The following is a 14,732-nucleotide window of genomic DNA, read 5'->3' as shown; positions in this document are numbered from 1 at the left end:
TAGACTCTTTGAAAATACTACAGACAGAAAAAGTAGAAATGCTCTGGGGGCTCCTTCCAGCCCCTCCAACAAAGGCAACTGCACGATTGTTCTTACTGCAAAGTGCAGGCGATTTTGTCCATTTCTAGGCTGAGGCAATGCCCTTTAGGACTGACAGAGACTGACAGGAAACAGAACAAAAACATGGCAAATTATAAGAAAATATCAGCTCCATAAGCTAACTGCTATCAATAGCAAATCAGGCCTGAAATATCTGGGTCTTAATTTCACTTGTTACTCATAACCTCCCCTTCCCTCTGCCAATTCCTGTGGTGCCACGTCTCCACAATTCCTCTCCTTTCTCTCTCCTTACAGTTCTCAAAATGTCTCCTTTTTCACTTTATCAACAAGTAGCCAACCTTCCCCCTCACTCAGTCTCCAGCCCCCTGATCGCTCTCGTTACTCTTCTTAGGGTTTACATCTCTTCTTTTTTTTTTTCCAGTAAGCTTTTTCTGGTAATGCAGCCAAGTCATGGCACTATGTCAACTGTACCACATGGGCGACAGTGCTGCAAGAATATAGGTATATTCTTTATTGTAATATTCCCATTAGGTGTAGTGAGACTACTTAAATGTAATAGTAGTACCTACAGAAACGTTCACGGGACCATGTTCTCCCAGTCTTGCAGTGCAGCATGCATTCAGCTGGAAAAGGCTTTAGCTTTTTCCAACAACAAGGCTCCATTACAAACTCCCATTCTGTGTACTTTGCCCTGTTACCCACTGTTCTCCCTCCTGTTGAGTATGTGGGTTTCTGCTCCTTCTCCAAAACACTGACAAGCCTGTGTTTCTGGTGAGGAATCTTACCACATAATTTACTGCCAGGCTCCCGTGCCTGGATTCAGTCCCTGTGTAAGTCCCCATAAGCTTTAGAAATGATTTCACAACATACCTACATGTTAAGGAGCTGCCTGTGTGCAAAAGGGAACACCTTCACGGCTACCACATCACTGCAAGCAAGTGAACAAACGGCCTGGGCATTACGAAAACAAAATGTTTTGAACTTGAAAAGAAGGGATAGCTTCAAAACCTGGAAAGGAAAGGTGATTCTCTGCAGACTAGCTTTAGGATTTTCTTTTTCCTATTTCTTTCTGCGTAATTTGGCTGCATTTGGAGAAGAGAGAAGACCCCATATCATTTTAAACAACTATTTTTTTTTATCAAAACTGTAGGCAAATCTCAGAAACCACATGAAAATCTTACAGCTTCAGCTTTTCTTCTCTCACTTCCACATTCTTTCCTGCAGACTTTGAAATCAGAACAAACTGATATGATAATAATAGTAAGAAACATTAAAATAAAACTTGAGTTACTAGTAAAGAATTTAAAATAGGGAAACAAACTGGGTACAAACCACATTACTGACCTTGGTCTTCCAGCTGGCCTATGAGCCCTGTGCTATAGGGGAATGCTTCATCCTATGCAGCCTCCCTCAGACGGTCTTCCCCGGACAGAACTGTGAATCCCAATTTCATATGGCAGATAACAGAGAGAATGCTCCTAAAAATAGCACTCAACTCCCCCTGAGTATCCTAATTTCATTTTAGTTGAAGGGAGGGGAGAACTGGTGGGCACACCTGCCAGGTAGTGCTTTAGAAGCAGAAGAGATGTGTATGTAATAGAAGGTGAAGGGGGTAACAAAAAACTCAGTGTGTACAGTGACCTTAGAGAGAAATGGATGAGGCTTCTCCTTATTGCTCAAAATGACTGTGAACACAATAAAACAAAGCCTTCCCCCACAGACTTCTCAGCCCAAAAAGAAACAAGATATTAGCTTCAGAAACAGCTCGTGGTAGAGATGTAAAATACTGAGCACCAAATGCTGGATGACCATTGCAGACTCCCCTCTGTCCCCTAGATATGTTGAACAAGAGTAAACTATCAAGAAATGAAACCAAAATCAGTGCATCCACGAAGCGTTATGGTGGGGTAGGAAACACCAGGACCAATTATTGGCTAACAGGGGAGTTGTAATATACTGTCTCCAAACACCTAAATCCCAGGGTATAATTAAAAGTAGTATTTTTATTACAATAGCTAGACTGAGGTAGATCTTACCCAAAAACTTCATGGCTAAGTTACGGCAAGACATTAATAGCATAAGGCAGAAGTGTACAAATGGAAGGAGGAAAAGATGGAGGGAAAAAAGTGAGGGTGATCCATGCTGTAAATGGGTGGCGAAACAATAAACAAGGAATAGCCATTTTTAAAGCCATTTTTAAAGCAGGGCTCTGTGTATTCATGCTAGAGTGCATGCAGTGCCAGCACCATCACCTTTTTGCCCCTTGGCAAACGACTTACTGACAGCCGAGGACAACAACGGCAGGAAGTGATGAGCAGGAGATGGAAGAGCCTGTACCACCTTACAGCCCAGTTGCTCCTGCAGGTTGTGGAGTTGCACTTCCCCTCCCAGGTCAAGCTGATTTTTGGTTTAGTAGCAACACCTGCAGGCTGGGTCCCTCAAAGTGCTGCAAGCTCACGGTAAGATCTGGTCCTAGCCCCACAGAACCGAATTCTTTGTTAGAGACAAAGCGGGGGCAGACGGAATCTGTTCAAGGTCAGGCAATAAATCGGTGTACGTAAAAAGCATGTCCCGGGTCAGGCCTGCAGTTATTCAGCTGTGTGGCTGCCACTTACTTGCTCACCGAGCTGCTTTAAGAGTCACCTGAGCCAAAACCCTGACACACCTCAAAATGCCTCCAAAAGAATGCCTCCATCGCACTTCGTCTGATCCACTTCTTCCAGCCGTGTGCGTCTTCCAGAGGCCAGCTCAGAGCAGGCATTCCTGCAGCGGGGACTGAGCTGTCCTCTCTGTCTGCACATTGCCACCTCCAGAGAACAAAAAGGGCAGCGGCTTCTGGAGCTGGCAGTCCCCTGCCGCTAAGCAGGCATGAGAACGAAACTAACTTTAGTTTAAGTTACTTGCTCCTAAAATGTAAAAACGAGATAATTACAATATCACTGCTGCTGCAAAACTTTGTTTTACTGAACGCTGTTACCTTCTGCATCACGTTTGGGGAATTTTAAACAGGCAAATGGAAGAAGGTCTGATTGAAGATGAAGTTAAGTGAAAGAAATTGGTCTCATTTAGCACATGACAGGATTCATCTGTGTTCTCAAGTCCACTGAGGTAGCATCATGGGCGTTTCATATTCATGAGCTGCTGCGACACTGTGTCCCCTCATTTACAAAGCACCGTGTTCAGCAAATTCTGTCCCTGTGGACACTCCGTGCATTTCATGGTCTTGTCAGAGAGACATCAAACACTTCAGTAACCAAATACCAGAAAATGGCTTTAATTAGCGCATCTCAATGCAATAAATAATTTTTCTCTCTAAGTGGAAAAATGGAGAATTTAAAAAAAAAAAAAGGATTTTTTAAAGAAAAAAGTGAAAAGCAACAGGCAAAAAAATCTTCAAAAAAACATAAGGAACAAGGGACACATACAGCTTCTGCTGAACACACAAACAAGCTTGAAGCCTCTTGGAAGCTTTCTCAAGAGAGCAGCAGGCAAATGGAGAGGATAAAGAATACATCTTTGGACGCTGGGACATTAATTTCACAGGGATACCTTTCCCTGATTGAAACTGCCCTAGCAGCGAGCTGATACTGAATGGTGTACGTGCCTGATCAGCCAGCAGGGAGATGAAAACAGCAGGGTAAAAAAGCAGGCGGTACCACAGCTGCCACGGCGCTGCCTTAAAAGCTGAGACAAGCAGAGGATAACCTGACTGTCCCATGCCCCAAAACACCCTTTTGAGAAGAGAACGGTAACAGCACAACCTAGGCAGCTGAAGGGAAAAGTCACCCAGTGGGCAGTTGTCAGGGGACTCACAGGACGTATGTGGGTCATGCAGTAGATGCAGTGATGACCGTCCAGCCTTGCCTTACAGAGGCATCAAACAAAATCATTTTTAATTCAGCCACAACGCTCTGAGGATATTGCTAGCTAGATGGAGGACTGCCTGGGAGGTCGGGTGGTTCACTGAGACATCCGACTTGCTTTGATAAAGCGCCTTGCTTTCTCAGACTGCTCAGCACAGTATGACTTCTGCCTCATGTGACACTTTGCTGGGACAGGCGGCAGGCACATTTGCTACTGCCACAAAGCCTCTGCTTGGTTTCAGCCCCTGGGAAGCACGGAGAGAGATGCAGAGATACACTGCTGCAATGCCAGGAGCAAACCGAGGAATGGTTCGCTACAATGCAAACCAAGGAGCCGTGGCAGATGAGTCCCTGAGCTCTGTGCTGGGCTTCAACAGGCAGTAGCCTGTGCTGTATTGTGCAAGAAGACCAGGCACTGGCAGCTTTAAAAGACGAGGAACCTCTTAATGCACGGGTTTTTCACCAGCAGCATAGGACAGACGGAGTGGAGGCCAGGCTCAGGACCCAGAGTCCAACATATTCCTGAGGTTATCAGCATCTGCAGTGCCCAGACACCGCCTAGCCTTACCAACAGCCCACTGACAGAGTACTGTCCCTGCCCTCCTTTCCAGTAACATCTGCTTTCCTCTTTTCAAAGCTGTTCCCAGCTCCTTTGCAGTATTCCCCCACTGGAACACACTTAGGAGGTGGTGGGGCAGCAGATGAGAAGGCATGAGGTACCGAGGGAGGGTCTGGTGGACTCAGGAGCACAAAATCCTCCCCAGTAACACTGGAGATGAGTGATTTTGTGTTAGAGCATTAGTGTGGCAGAGAAAGAAGCTTCTCAAATGCTCCCGTGGAAGTATGTTCAGGAGCAGCCGTATCTGATTCTATTTCATCCTCTTCATGTAACGCTGGAAAAACAAGACAAACTACATTTCTTTTATGCTAAATCCTTAGGTTTTTTTTATTTTTTCTTATATATATTTATTAAAAAATGCCTCTTTGATCGGCAGCACCCATGACATTTCCACATCCAGCAACTCCTCAGAAGCCTCCCTCCCTCCACAGAAGGCCACCGCTGCTGACAGCCAGCTGGGTTTGATCAGAGCCACTCAGAATCGGATTTTCATAAGACAGATGAGGAATCTTACTGCTGCTCTCTCTCATATCAGATGAGAAACTAAGGGGGAGGGGGAACGGGTCCTGAGGGAACGACACTACAATCAAGGGCTACGCGGTTCTCTCTCTGTCCCTCCACTGCTGCAATTTTCAAAGAAGTTTGCCCTAGGCAGTTTTAAATGATGGTGTCTCAATTCTGTAATCATCTTTCAAGAGGTTTTTCTTAAAGGGTGTTTTAGGTAAACCTAGTCCGTCAACTACACTTATGGACTCAGCAATCACAGGACCAATATGGCTCTGTATCTACCATGTCGCAAAATTAGTGGTGGAAGATGCTCACCCAGACCACCTTTTTCAGCCCCAAACAAGCTGTGCTTGCTCCCTTGCAATTAAACTGCCCACTGCCCCCTGACAAGTGGTTAGCCACTCCAAACAGCACTTCAGCCACATCTCTTGGGATATGTTATCTGCTCCACCCCATCCACTGTGCCTGCCAAGGCAGAGACTTCCCCAAACACCAGAGGCTCTAGATCCCAATGTTGTCAGCAGTCCCTGGAGGAGTTCAGGCTGGCCTGGACGAGCAGCAGAGGGGAAACCTTCAGGTTGGTCTGAGTTTGCCCTTCACTGCCCTTGCACAGAGATTCAGGGCAGTGCTGTACGGGAGCAGCCAAGGGGAGGGTGCTGGTGTGCTGACAGCGCCACACACAGAGTCACAGTGCAGAATCCAAGAAACCCAGCAGTTTCTGTCACCCTGCCCCAGGCTCCTCTCAGCCCACTCATACAACGTCCCAAACACCTTGTTTTCCTCTCGGTCTCCATTGCACTGATGCACAGTGCTTTGAGTCCATTTAGCTCTGCTCAAACTGTTCCCAGTGCTGTCTCCCGAGCGTCTGAAGCTCCCACTCACCATCTCCCTGACAGTTCCTGCAGTTCCTCTTACCCTTCTGCCTAATGCTTGGCCAGTAGAGCTGCTTTCTCTGTCACAAACTCCTTGCAGTCACAGTCCCTGGAATCCACCAGCACTTGGTGCGTTCTGTAAAAACAGCAGCTCTCCGGGGAAGCAACCAGCAAACTTTGTCAGGAATGATGCAGGCAGCAATAACCCACACCCTGCTCTTACTCTCAGCTCTGTTTGGAGCAATTTCATCATTGGTGCATACCTGCATGCAGTTTGTGAGGTGTTTGGTGTTTTATGGCTCTATTTATTCCAAGTGCCAGATATCCCGTAAGGGCTGCCTCCCACCTGACAGGCAGATGTCACTCCCCAGGAGGATGCAGGGACCATGGCATGTGCCCATTTCTTTCTCTCTCTCTCCCTCTCTCTCTCTCTCTCTTCCTTTTTTTTTTTTTTTCATTCTGTTCAAATGCAAAGGAGCTACTGCCACATGCTAGAAGGGTAAGAAGTCCTTCTAAAAGTTTGACATTGTATAGAGAGGTCTCACCGTTAGCTCTGCTTCCTTGAGGAGGCTTCCCAGCAGGCAGGAAGGGGTTTTGCCTTGAGGGCACAGATCTAGTGACTGTCTCCCTGCAGCTTTCCTCACCTGCAGGTCAGGTTCAGGTTGTCTGCATAGCATAGTCAGGCTTTCATTTCAATCAGCTCTCTCATTCACACACACTATCAGCTTTAAAATAACAAGCCGTTGTTCCCACAGACAGAATCGCATGTGTCACAGCCCAGTCCTCCGAGAGAAGCCCTGTACTAGGAGCTGTGCATCCCCTGAGTAACAGACAGAAAAGGGGAAGGGACTTCTGAAGACGGGGAAACAGTCTGTGCAGGAAGGAGAGCTTGCAGAGAGGTGCCGATCTCAGCTAACAAGCCCCCACTGCAGTGCTGAGGGGAAAAGTCCAAGGGCAATGTATTGAAGATACAGGCATTGGGGGAGTGCAACCCAGCAGTGCAGAACAGGTGGACAAGAAAGGAACAAAGGGGAAGCTTTTAGCCAGCATGATGACGTAGCTGGCGGAGAGGCAGAGAGAAATGCCAGTACTTCTCACCCCAACAGGAAACAGCCCGTTGTAGCTGCATGTCAGAATGAGACACACAAACCGAGTAAAGCCAAATGAAATGCCCAAGCAAAGCAGAAGCAGAGACTCTACTGTCCTGTTGGAGAAAGGAGCAAAGGAAAGGGAAAGCCCTTCAACGTGAACTCAATTGTCTGTTCTCCCACTTTATGACAAACAGTCTGTACTGGGGAGAAGCAGATCTTGAATGCTGCAGAGAAGGAAATGGCGCTCTGCAGACAGCACTTCTTAAACTCTGCTGATAGTCTCCCATCTCCCATCTCACGCAGTTTCCCTGCTGCGCAGCGCTCAGTCACTGCTGCCCATTTTCCCTGTTGACATGGACAGAAAATTGAGCAATTACCCTTAAACTCCTCTCTCTCAGATTGCCCAGATTGCTACATACATAGCATTAAGCCCCCAATTGCCCCTGGCCAAAAGTGACTCAACTAGGCCTGTCCTCTAGGAATTAAACACCTTTTTGTTGCTTATGAAGGTTTATTATTCCTCAAGTTGTGCTGCATTAAATCCTGTTAAAGCAGGAGCCCATGGTGCCGAGGAGCTGGGCCCCACCATGCCAGGGTTCAGTTGGACACGCATCAGCCTAGCAAAAATATGTTGTCCATTTTCTATGCCTATGTACTAACAGGTCCCAGTGTCTGTTCAGGAGGATGGGCGCTGAGCTCAGAGCAGGTGCTGTAGGAAACCCAAAAACCCGTCAACTGGACACACCAGAACTATTGCTGGAGAGACTTTTTCAAATCAGTCTTTCCAGCTTGGAGTTTTACAGGAGCAAATGGTGCTTTTAGTAAAACACATTTATTTGCTTCCTATAAACTCAAAACTGGCTCCTTTTTAAAATGGCTCTCTTGGCCTGGATAAGAAGAATTCCTATATGAATTCCTATCTTCCTATGTGAAGAAAAAATATGGATTAAAGAAAATGAATTCTGAGCAAAGCCTGAGCCAAAGTACTTACTGCACTTGTAGGATTTTGACAGTCTGTATTGTGCATTATGGATGACTTGCACCTTCTGGGTTTCCCTGTGCACCTGCAAGGAGTGGCTAGAACTGCTGATGGTTCCATGCACGTCCCTGTCTGGACCACCCACTTACGACCTTCCAGGTTATTTTGGTCTTTCCTCAGCCTTCCCACAGTCTGTGAAGCAACTGTCCTCTCCCAAAATCCCATGGAGATGAGTAATCAGATGCTATTTCATGCACAGTACGAATGGTAGTGAGAGAATTCTAGTTTTACTTCTGAAACTACAAGGCGTAATAAAACCTAATGTCTCCACTTGGTTGTGACACCTTCCCTCCGTTCTCCACATGCCGAACTGTAGGCTCTGTCCAGGGCCTATGCTTTTTTAATGCTTCCTCCAATAGACTCCAAATTCTGAGCCTCTGGTCATTTGTGCCATACAAATGATCAAAACTGAGCACACTTCAGATACATAGCGCTATCATTTTAAGCGCACACAGTTTTGTCTTTCATTCTTTCAATAAAAGGTTGGACGGGGGACAAGCAATGTTAATGGAATGGTAGAGCTAACCTTTCTAACAGGTTAAAGGAAGGCAATCCAAACGTCTTGGTTGACAGCAGCAATCAGCAGGCAACCACACCTGTTCATATTAAGGCGTACAAGCTAACACATTATGCAGCACAAAATAACCATGACCCATCCTTGAGGACCCCCACACCAGGAAGGTCTGCGTGAAGGCAGGCCTATATGGCTCAATTTACAGCACAACTGCGCAGTGCTGCTCCCTGCCTTCTACACTGGGCAATTATTTATATCTCTCAGCTTATTCACAAAATTAATTTTAATTAGGTTCTGGAGTTTGTTTGTACATCAGTTTTCTTGACTGCAATTACTAAGCCCACACAGAAAGCAGCTCTCCCAGAATTAGCCTGTTTGCACTCCCTGTAGAAATAGGACCGCAAGCATGCAATGCACTGATCGTTTAGAGATTTTCCATCTGGAAATTAGATCTACAACCCAGCGTACCTGACTGTACTAGAAACTGCCTGGGTAGGAACCACAGCAAGATTAGCAGGATCCTTCTAACACATACATATAATCTAAAAATGAATTCTGAATAGCAAACAATCCAAAATCAACTATTAACCATAGGTTATGTACAGATAAATAAGTGTATTATGACTTACCATGTCTTCATGGCACATTCTGTATCAATTCTAGTCTGTACTTATTACCTGAGGTGTGGGAGCACTAAAAGTCACATGCTGCTAACATGTGGCAAGCATTTTTACACTTAGTTAGCAAAGAAAGTTATACTCTGCATATAAGCCCAAGTTTCAGTGAGAAGGACAGCACATATGCAAACAGTCAAATACCTATTCGGAACAGGCTATCAGCCTCACTGATGTATGCTGAAGTCTATGAAGCCCAAGAAACTTCCCAGAGGGGAAATTAAGTCTATTCTGATGATGCCAGTGTTGTGAAGGTGCCACTTCTGGCAGTCATATGTTGTAATGCTTAATTTGTCTGGAAGACCCAAATAAGCCTTCTACTCAGTCTCATTAACCATACTGATGTCTGATCCTTTGTGACTCCTACTAATTCTTCAAATACTTGAAGATATTTTACAGATGCAACATTTTATACACAGTATAAAATTCTTAGCCCTTGAAAATTTAGGAAGCTCCTAGAGACTTTAAAGAATTTCTATGTCCATAGTCTTATAGTACTTCATACTGTGGATTTTTCCTGAGCATTTTCTTGGTTTATCCAGTGCTAGAAGAGTAAGTGATATAAACTATAAAGAAAACTAGTGGTAAGTCAGGAGTCCAGTAGATTACACAGCAGCCTGTAGAGGGATGGGGTGGGATAACCTACCAGTACATATGTTTAGCTTATGCCCTCAGATATTGCATTTGGCAAGTGGATTCTTTAAATGAAGAATTCTTTCATGACAGAGGCCCCAAGAGAACTGTGCAGGCACTCGTCCTGACTGGCACAAGACTGGGGTGTTATCATAAAACACAAGAGGGGCTTTAAGTAGAGCCTGCTCTCACCTAAACTAGGGGACAGCAGTGCTTTCTATGCCTGCTCTTACCCTTTTATTGGTCTTTTAGCTCTCTTCTTACCCCAGTGCACTATTCTCCATATGGAAGTAATCACAGAGAAAAGTGTCCCCTTGACGCTTTCCTTCTTCCCCAAGGCTTTTTGTTATTCTGTTTTAATGAAGAGCCAGACTTAGACTGCAGGCTCACTTCCTCCTCCTCCTCTCTATCTCCTTTGCTCTCTCTCCCCATTTCAGCAGCTGGGAAACTTAAGCAGCTACCACATTTGTTTCCCTCCAGGGTGGTTCATTCCCTTGCCATTTCTAACCAGATGCCTCTGATCACTTTACTGGAGAACCCCCAGACATGCATGAAGGCAATTCTTGCAGTCAAGTAGGTAATCCTTACCTCCTCCATCACTTGATACCTCCAGGCTCTGCTGTCTGAGACGATGGCTGCAGCAAAACACAAGAAGGAAATAATTTCAAATGCAAGGCCAGAAAAGCATCCTGTGACCCCTTTTTCCCCACAAGCCTTGTACCTGAGACAAATCCCTAGGTTATCACAATGGCTTAGACAGCAGTGGCTGGTGTGAATCTGCTGGGAAAGCAGATGCTTCTCCCTCTTTCCATTATATGGGAGTGACAGAGCCGTCATCTTACTCCACACCCAGGGAACTACAGAGTGACCAGTCCTGACCCATACTGGGACACACGACATGAATTCATGCCAGGTTCTGCATCCTTCCCATGTTCCAGATCTTGGTGTACATGAATTTAGAGTTGCATGCCCCTTCTCCATGAAAACAGATATAAAGTTGTAAAAGAAGTCTTAGCAACAAGGGGAACTTACTCTTCTACTTCTTCCACATGCTTTTTTCCTGACCTGTAAGACAAGGAAAGGCTTATGTTTAGAAAAGGCTAGAAAAACTTTTTAAAAAAGCACACCTTTCCCTATATCACTCTTAATGTGCAAAACAGTTCCTGCACCTGGGTCTGATACCACACAATGCTCCTTTAAAAAGTAGTTCTGAGTAATCACTGAACCAAAGTCCCTGAATGCATCAGGTTAAAGCTGAATCATTTAGATCCCAAAGACAGCCAGACACGGGTACAGTGAGAGCAACACACACTGTTTTTTTGTTGTCTTTTTATTTTTTTTTTTTGAGTTTCTCAGATCCTTTTTCATCCTCTCTGCCATCAGCTGTGGGTAAAGCTTGCCTTACCTGAGTACGGAGGTCAGCATATTAGGAGTGAAGAAGAAGGCATACTTTGTCTATCTACCCCCGAGAGATCGACAGGTTCTTCCTGCCCCTGGTTGTGCTTAAAGATTATCTGGTTGCCTTTGCAGGTTAGGAGCCCCACTTGAGCTGGCCAAGTTCAGGTCAGACACGCTGTCGCTGCAGTAAATCAGGGTTGATCCAGCTGAGTTAACAGGAGTTCATAATAATAACGTTGAGGGGGGAAGGCACTGGCAAATGGCAGCTCCCTTGCTCTCCACCCCAGCAAGCCCAGAAGTAATTCAGTTCCGATTAGGGACGCTTGTTCAATATTCAAAATGTAAAACATGGAGGTTGCTGAACCAGCACTTTGAAAAGTTAATTAAATGCCAGGTTTCTTTTTAGCAGATACTCCATCACTCGCTGATTGCTTTGGCCATTTTGCAGAGTGAAGTTTCATCTCTATGTGTTGGGAATAAATATTCTCCCCTCCCTTAAGTCAGGGCACCATGACAAGGGATACATGGGGCTCTCCCCTACCACATGCACTGTCCCAAGACACACCAAGATGCAAGAGAAGCTGCTTCATTGCCTTGCACAGCTCCTTTCAAAGCAGTTGCGTGATATGGGGCAGACTTTTTATCAGTTCTCTGTTCTGGCAGGCCACCATCCTCATCTAGTTCCCCTGTGAACAGTCTGCTCTTGTAAGAGCAAGGAGCAGGATACAGAGGATATCTAGCTATGAGAAGGAGAAAGCCCTTTGTCTCCACTGCTCTCCTTGGAGCTTGCAGTCTGTGAGAAGCTAAAAATGAGACCAAATCAGTGATCTGAGCTCTATAACATCCACTGCTATGGTCAGAACTGCAGCCATATAAGTGACATCTGCACCCAAGCTTTCAGCTACATCTGCACCCTTCGGTTCATGACAAAGCAGAAGTACAATGGAGTTGGGGAATTCAGGAGCGTTCTTTCAGTGAGGAGCAATTGTCCAGTTGCATCCTTTTCCCCAGTTTTGTGAAGCCCCTGATACTATGGAAACAGGAAGGAATGGCTCTAGAGAGCCCACTGCCAGCTCATGCTGGTGTATGGTATCTGAAAAGACAGATATGAAAAGATGATGCAAGATTTATCTTATCTCTCCCCCTTCTGCCTTCACAGAACTGCTTCCCACACCCTGTCTTCGGACCCTTGCCCTCACAGTGGGATCATTTCCTGGAGGTTCAATCTAGCCTCTTCTTAGCATGATCCCATACTCTTGATAATTGTCCAGCCCCAAATAACCCTTTTCTTTCCATCAGTACTCACACTTCTTACATCCTTGCTCATTGCCTGTCCCCAGGCAAGAGTGCAACACTCCAGATGCTTCTACTTCCCAAGAGAGGGCCTTGCTATCCCCATAAGCAATTTCTGTTTCTTTTTCCTGAGCTCCCTGTCATGGCAGAAATCCAGGTGGCCCAATGGGAAGGCAGTTGTAAGTTAGTCCTAGAGGCAGAGACTATTACGCTCATTCTCAGACTTAAAATGTTCCCAGCTTTTCCTGGTTATGTTAGAAAAGGATTCATCGAGGGCAATAGGCAAACATACACAGTAAGAATTCACCTTACTGTTCGAGATGACTCCAAATCTGGGCAGCTTTGCTGCAGGTCCCAATGCCCTTGCTTAGGTTTAATCTTCTGCTCTCACTCACATTTTCATATTTTGTACAATACACTCAGACTTCTACACATTTCAAGTAGTGTAGTTTCAGCATTCCCAAAACTATCTGCAGATTTGCCAGATAGCTTTACTTCATTATGAGATAGCTGCACTGTACTGGAGAAAATGGTAATTTGGGGAATAAAGTCATAAGCAAGGAGAGGACAAGAGTACTGCCCACTTTAATGCTAGAGTCTGGGTGTTAGGACTCTCTCCCATCAAACAGGACAGTTCTCTCCTGGGCACGCTAAAGCCCCACTGTCAGCCCCTCCAGGGGAATACCCCAGCCCCCATGCTTCAGGGCACAAAGGTGGCAGTGGATGATGCCAGCCTCTCGTGTTGACAGTACCATGGTTTACACAGAGCACTTAACTGCCAGGGGAAGTAGAGCAGGAGCTAGAAATGACTGCTGTTCTGTTTAGGAGAGACATCTGCTTTCGGTCACCTGCACTACAGAGGTTTGTTAATATATGACTTGGAACAGCATCAATTGATGAAACTGGCATTTCAAACCAGCTCACAGGTAGAGAACTATCTGGGATTTATGGTATGAAATTTCTGGAGTGCCAGCAGAAATTGCAGGAAACCCTATGTGGCCTTGATGACCAAGCTACTAGGTAAAGAAGATACCAACCAGCTTACTATTTCCTTTTTTTTTTTTTTTTTATGGAGCCTTAAACACAGAGTCTTCCTTTTGTTTTGTTTAATGACATGTTACTATTTAATTCCTTGTTTCAGGCTGGAAAACAATTACAAAATATTTTTGATTTGTTCCTGACTAATGTTTTGCTTTTTTGGCCCTACTGCATTATCTAAATCTACCTAACAAAGTGACCCTGAGAGAAAACACAAGCTTTGCCCCATGTCTTAAAGTTAAAAACCTTCAAGGCAGCAAGGAAAGAAAGGTGTTAACAGACCCTTAAAATGTGCTCTGCCTCCAACCCTGTGGACTTCATAAGCTTAGCTGAGGGCTAAGCAATAGATGGAGATACTGTTCTGGCAGAACCAGCCACCTGCCTGTCCCTTTGGTCTCCAGGTGCTGTTGAAAGCCCTGCAGGCATTCTTTGTGAAGTTCCCATGCTGCTTTAAGTATAGTGGGGTACCCAGTCCTGAGAAGTGTCTCAGCTTATCAATGCCAACTGCAACATGCTGAGACCAACATTTCATCCTGTAGGAATACCATGCCTGGCTACACAGCATCCTCCCCATCCACCACAAGGGCACAGCTTTCTAGTGATGAGTGGAAGCAGGCACTGAAGAATCCAGACTGTAAACTCAAGCCAATATCGATAGATTTCCTACCTTTTTCTTGTGCTCTCAGCAGCAAGTGCGCTTGCCCTGGTCTGTTTTCTCCAGCAGGAGGCACAGCACAGGGAAGGCAGCAACAAGCATCCACAAAATGAACAATTGTGTAAGAACTATAGAATACAACACAATACAACAGTTCCGCTGGAAGGGACCTCCAGAGATCATTGAGTCCAACTGCCTGACCACTTCAGGGCTAACCAAAGTTAAAGCAGATTATTAAGGGCATTCTCCAAGTGCCTCTTGAACACTGACAGGCATGGGGCATCAACCACCTCACTAGGCAGCCTGTCCAGTGTTTGACCACCCTTATGGTAACAATTTTTTTCTTACATCCAGCCTGAACCTCCCATGGCAGGGCTTTGTGTGTATAGATACATCCATTCACGTAAGGATGAAGCAATCTTGCGAGCAGTGCTCAGAAATGCATTGTCCGGTATATATTATATACCAACGACCAT

General features: G+C 45.4%; 1 protein-coding gene across 2 annotated transcripts in view; it reads right to left on the bottom strand.

Annotated features, from left to right (window-relative positions):
- IFT43 (intraflagellar transport 43) overlaps nucleotides 1–14,732 on the bottom strand; it is a 46,369-nt gene that overhangs the window by 5,477 nt on the left and 26,160 nt on the right. For both annotated transcript variants that reach the window (XM_080595634.1, XM_080595635.1), the window contains 2 exons: nucleotides 10,905–10,937; nucleotides 10,461–10,507 (listed from right to left, as the gene is read on the bottom strand). In XM_080595634.1, the coding sequence (XP_080451760.1) occupies nucleotides 10,461–10,507; nucleotides 10,905–10,937 (80 nt within the window). The remainder of the gene's footprint in view (nucleotides 1–10,460; nucleotides 10,508–10,904; nucleotides 10,938–14,732) is intronic.

Source organism: Anser brachyrhynchus (assembly GCF_964034855.1).
Source record: "Anser brachyrhynchus genome assembly, chromosome: 5".
NCBI classification, from domain to species: domain Eukaryota; kingdom Metazoa; phylum Chordata; class Aves; order Anseriformes; family Anatidae; genus Anser; species Anser brachyrhynchus.
The sequence above is the reverse complement of the archived record's forward strand: the minus strand, read 5'-3'. Positions and strand labels throughout refer to the sequence as shown.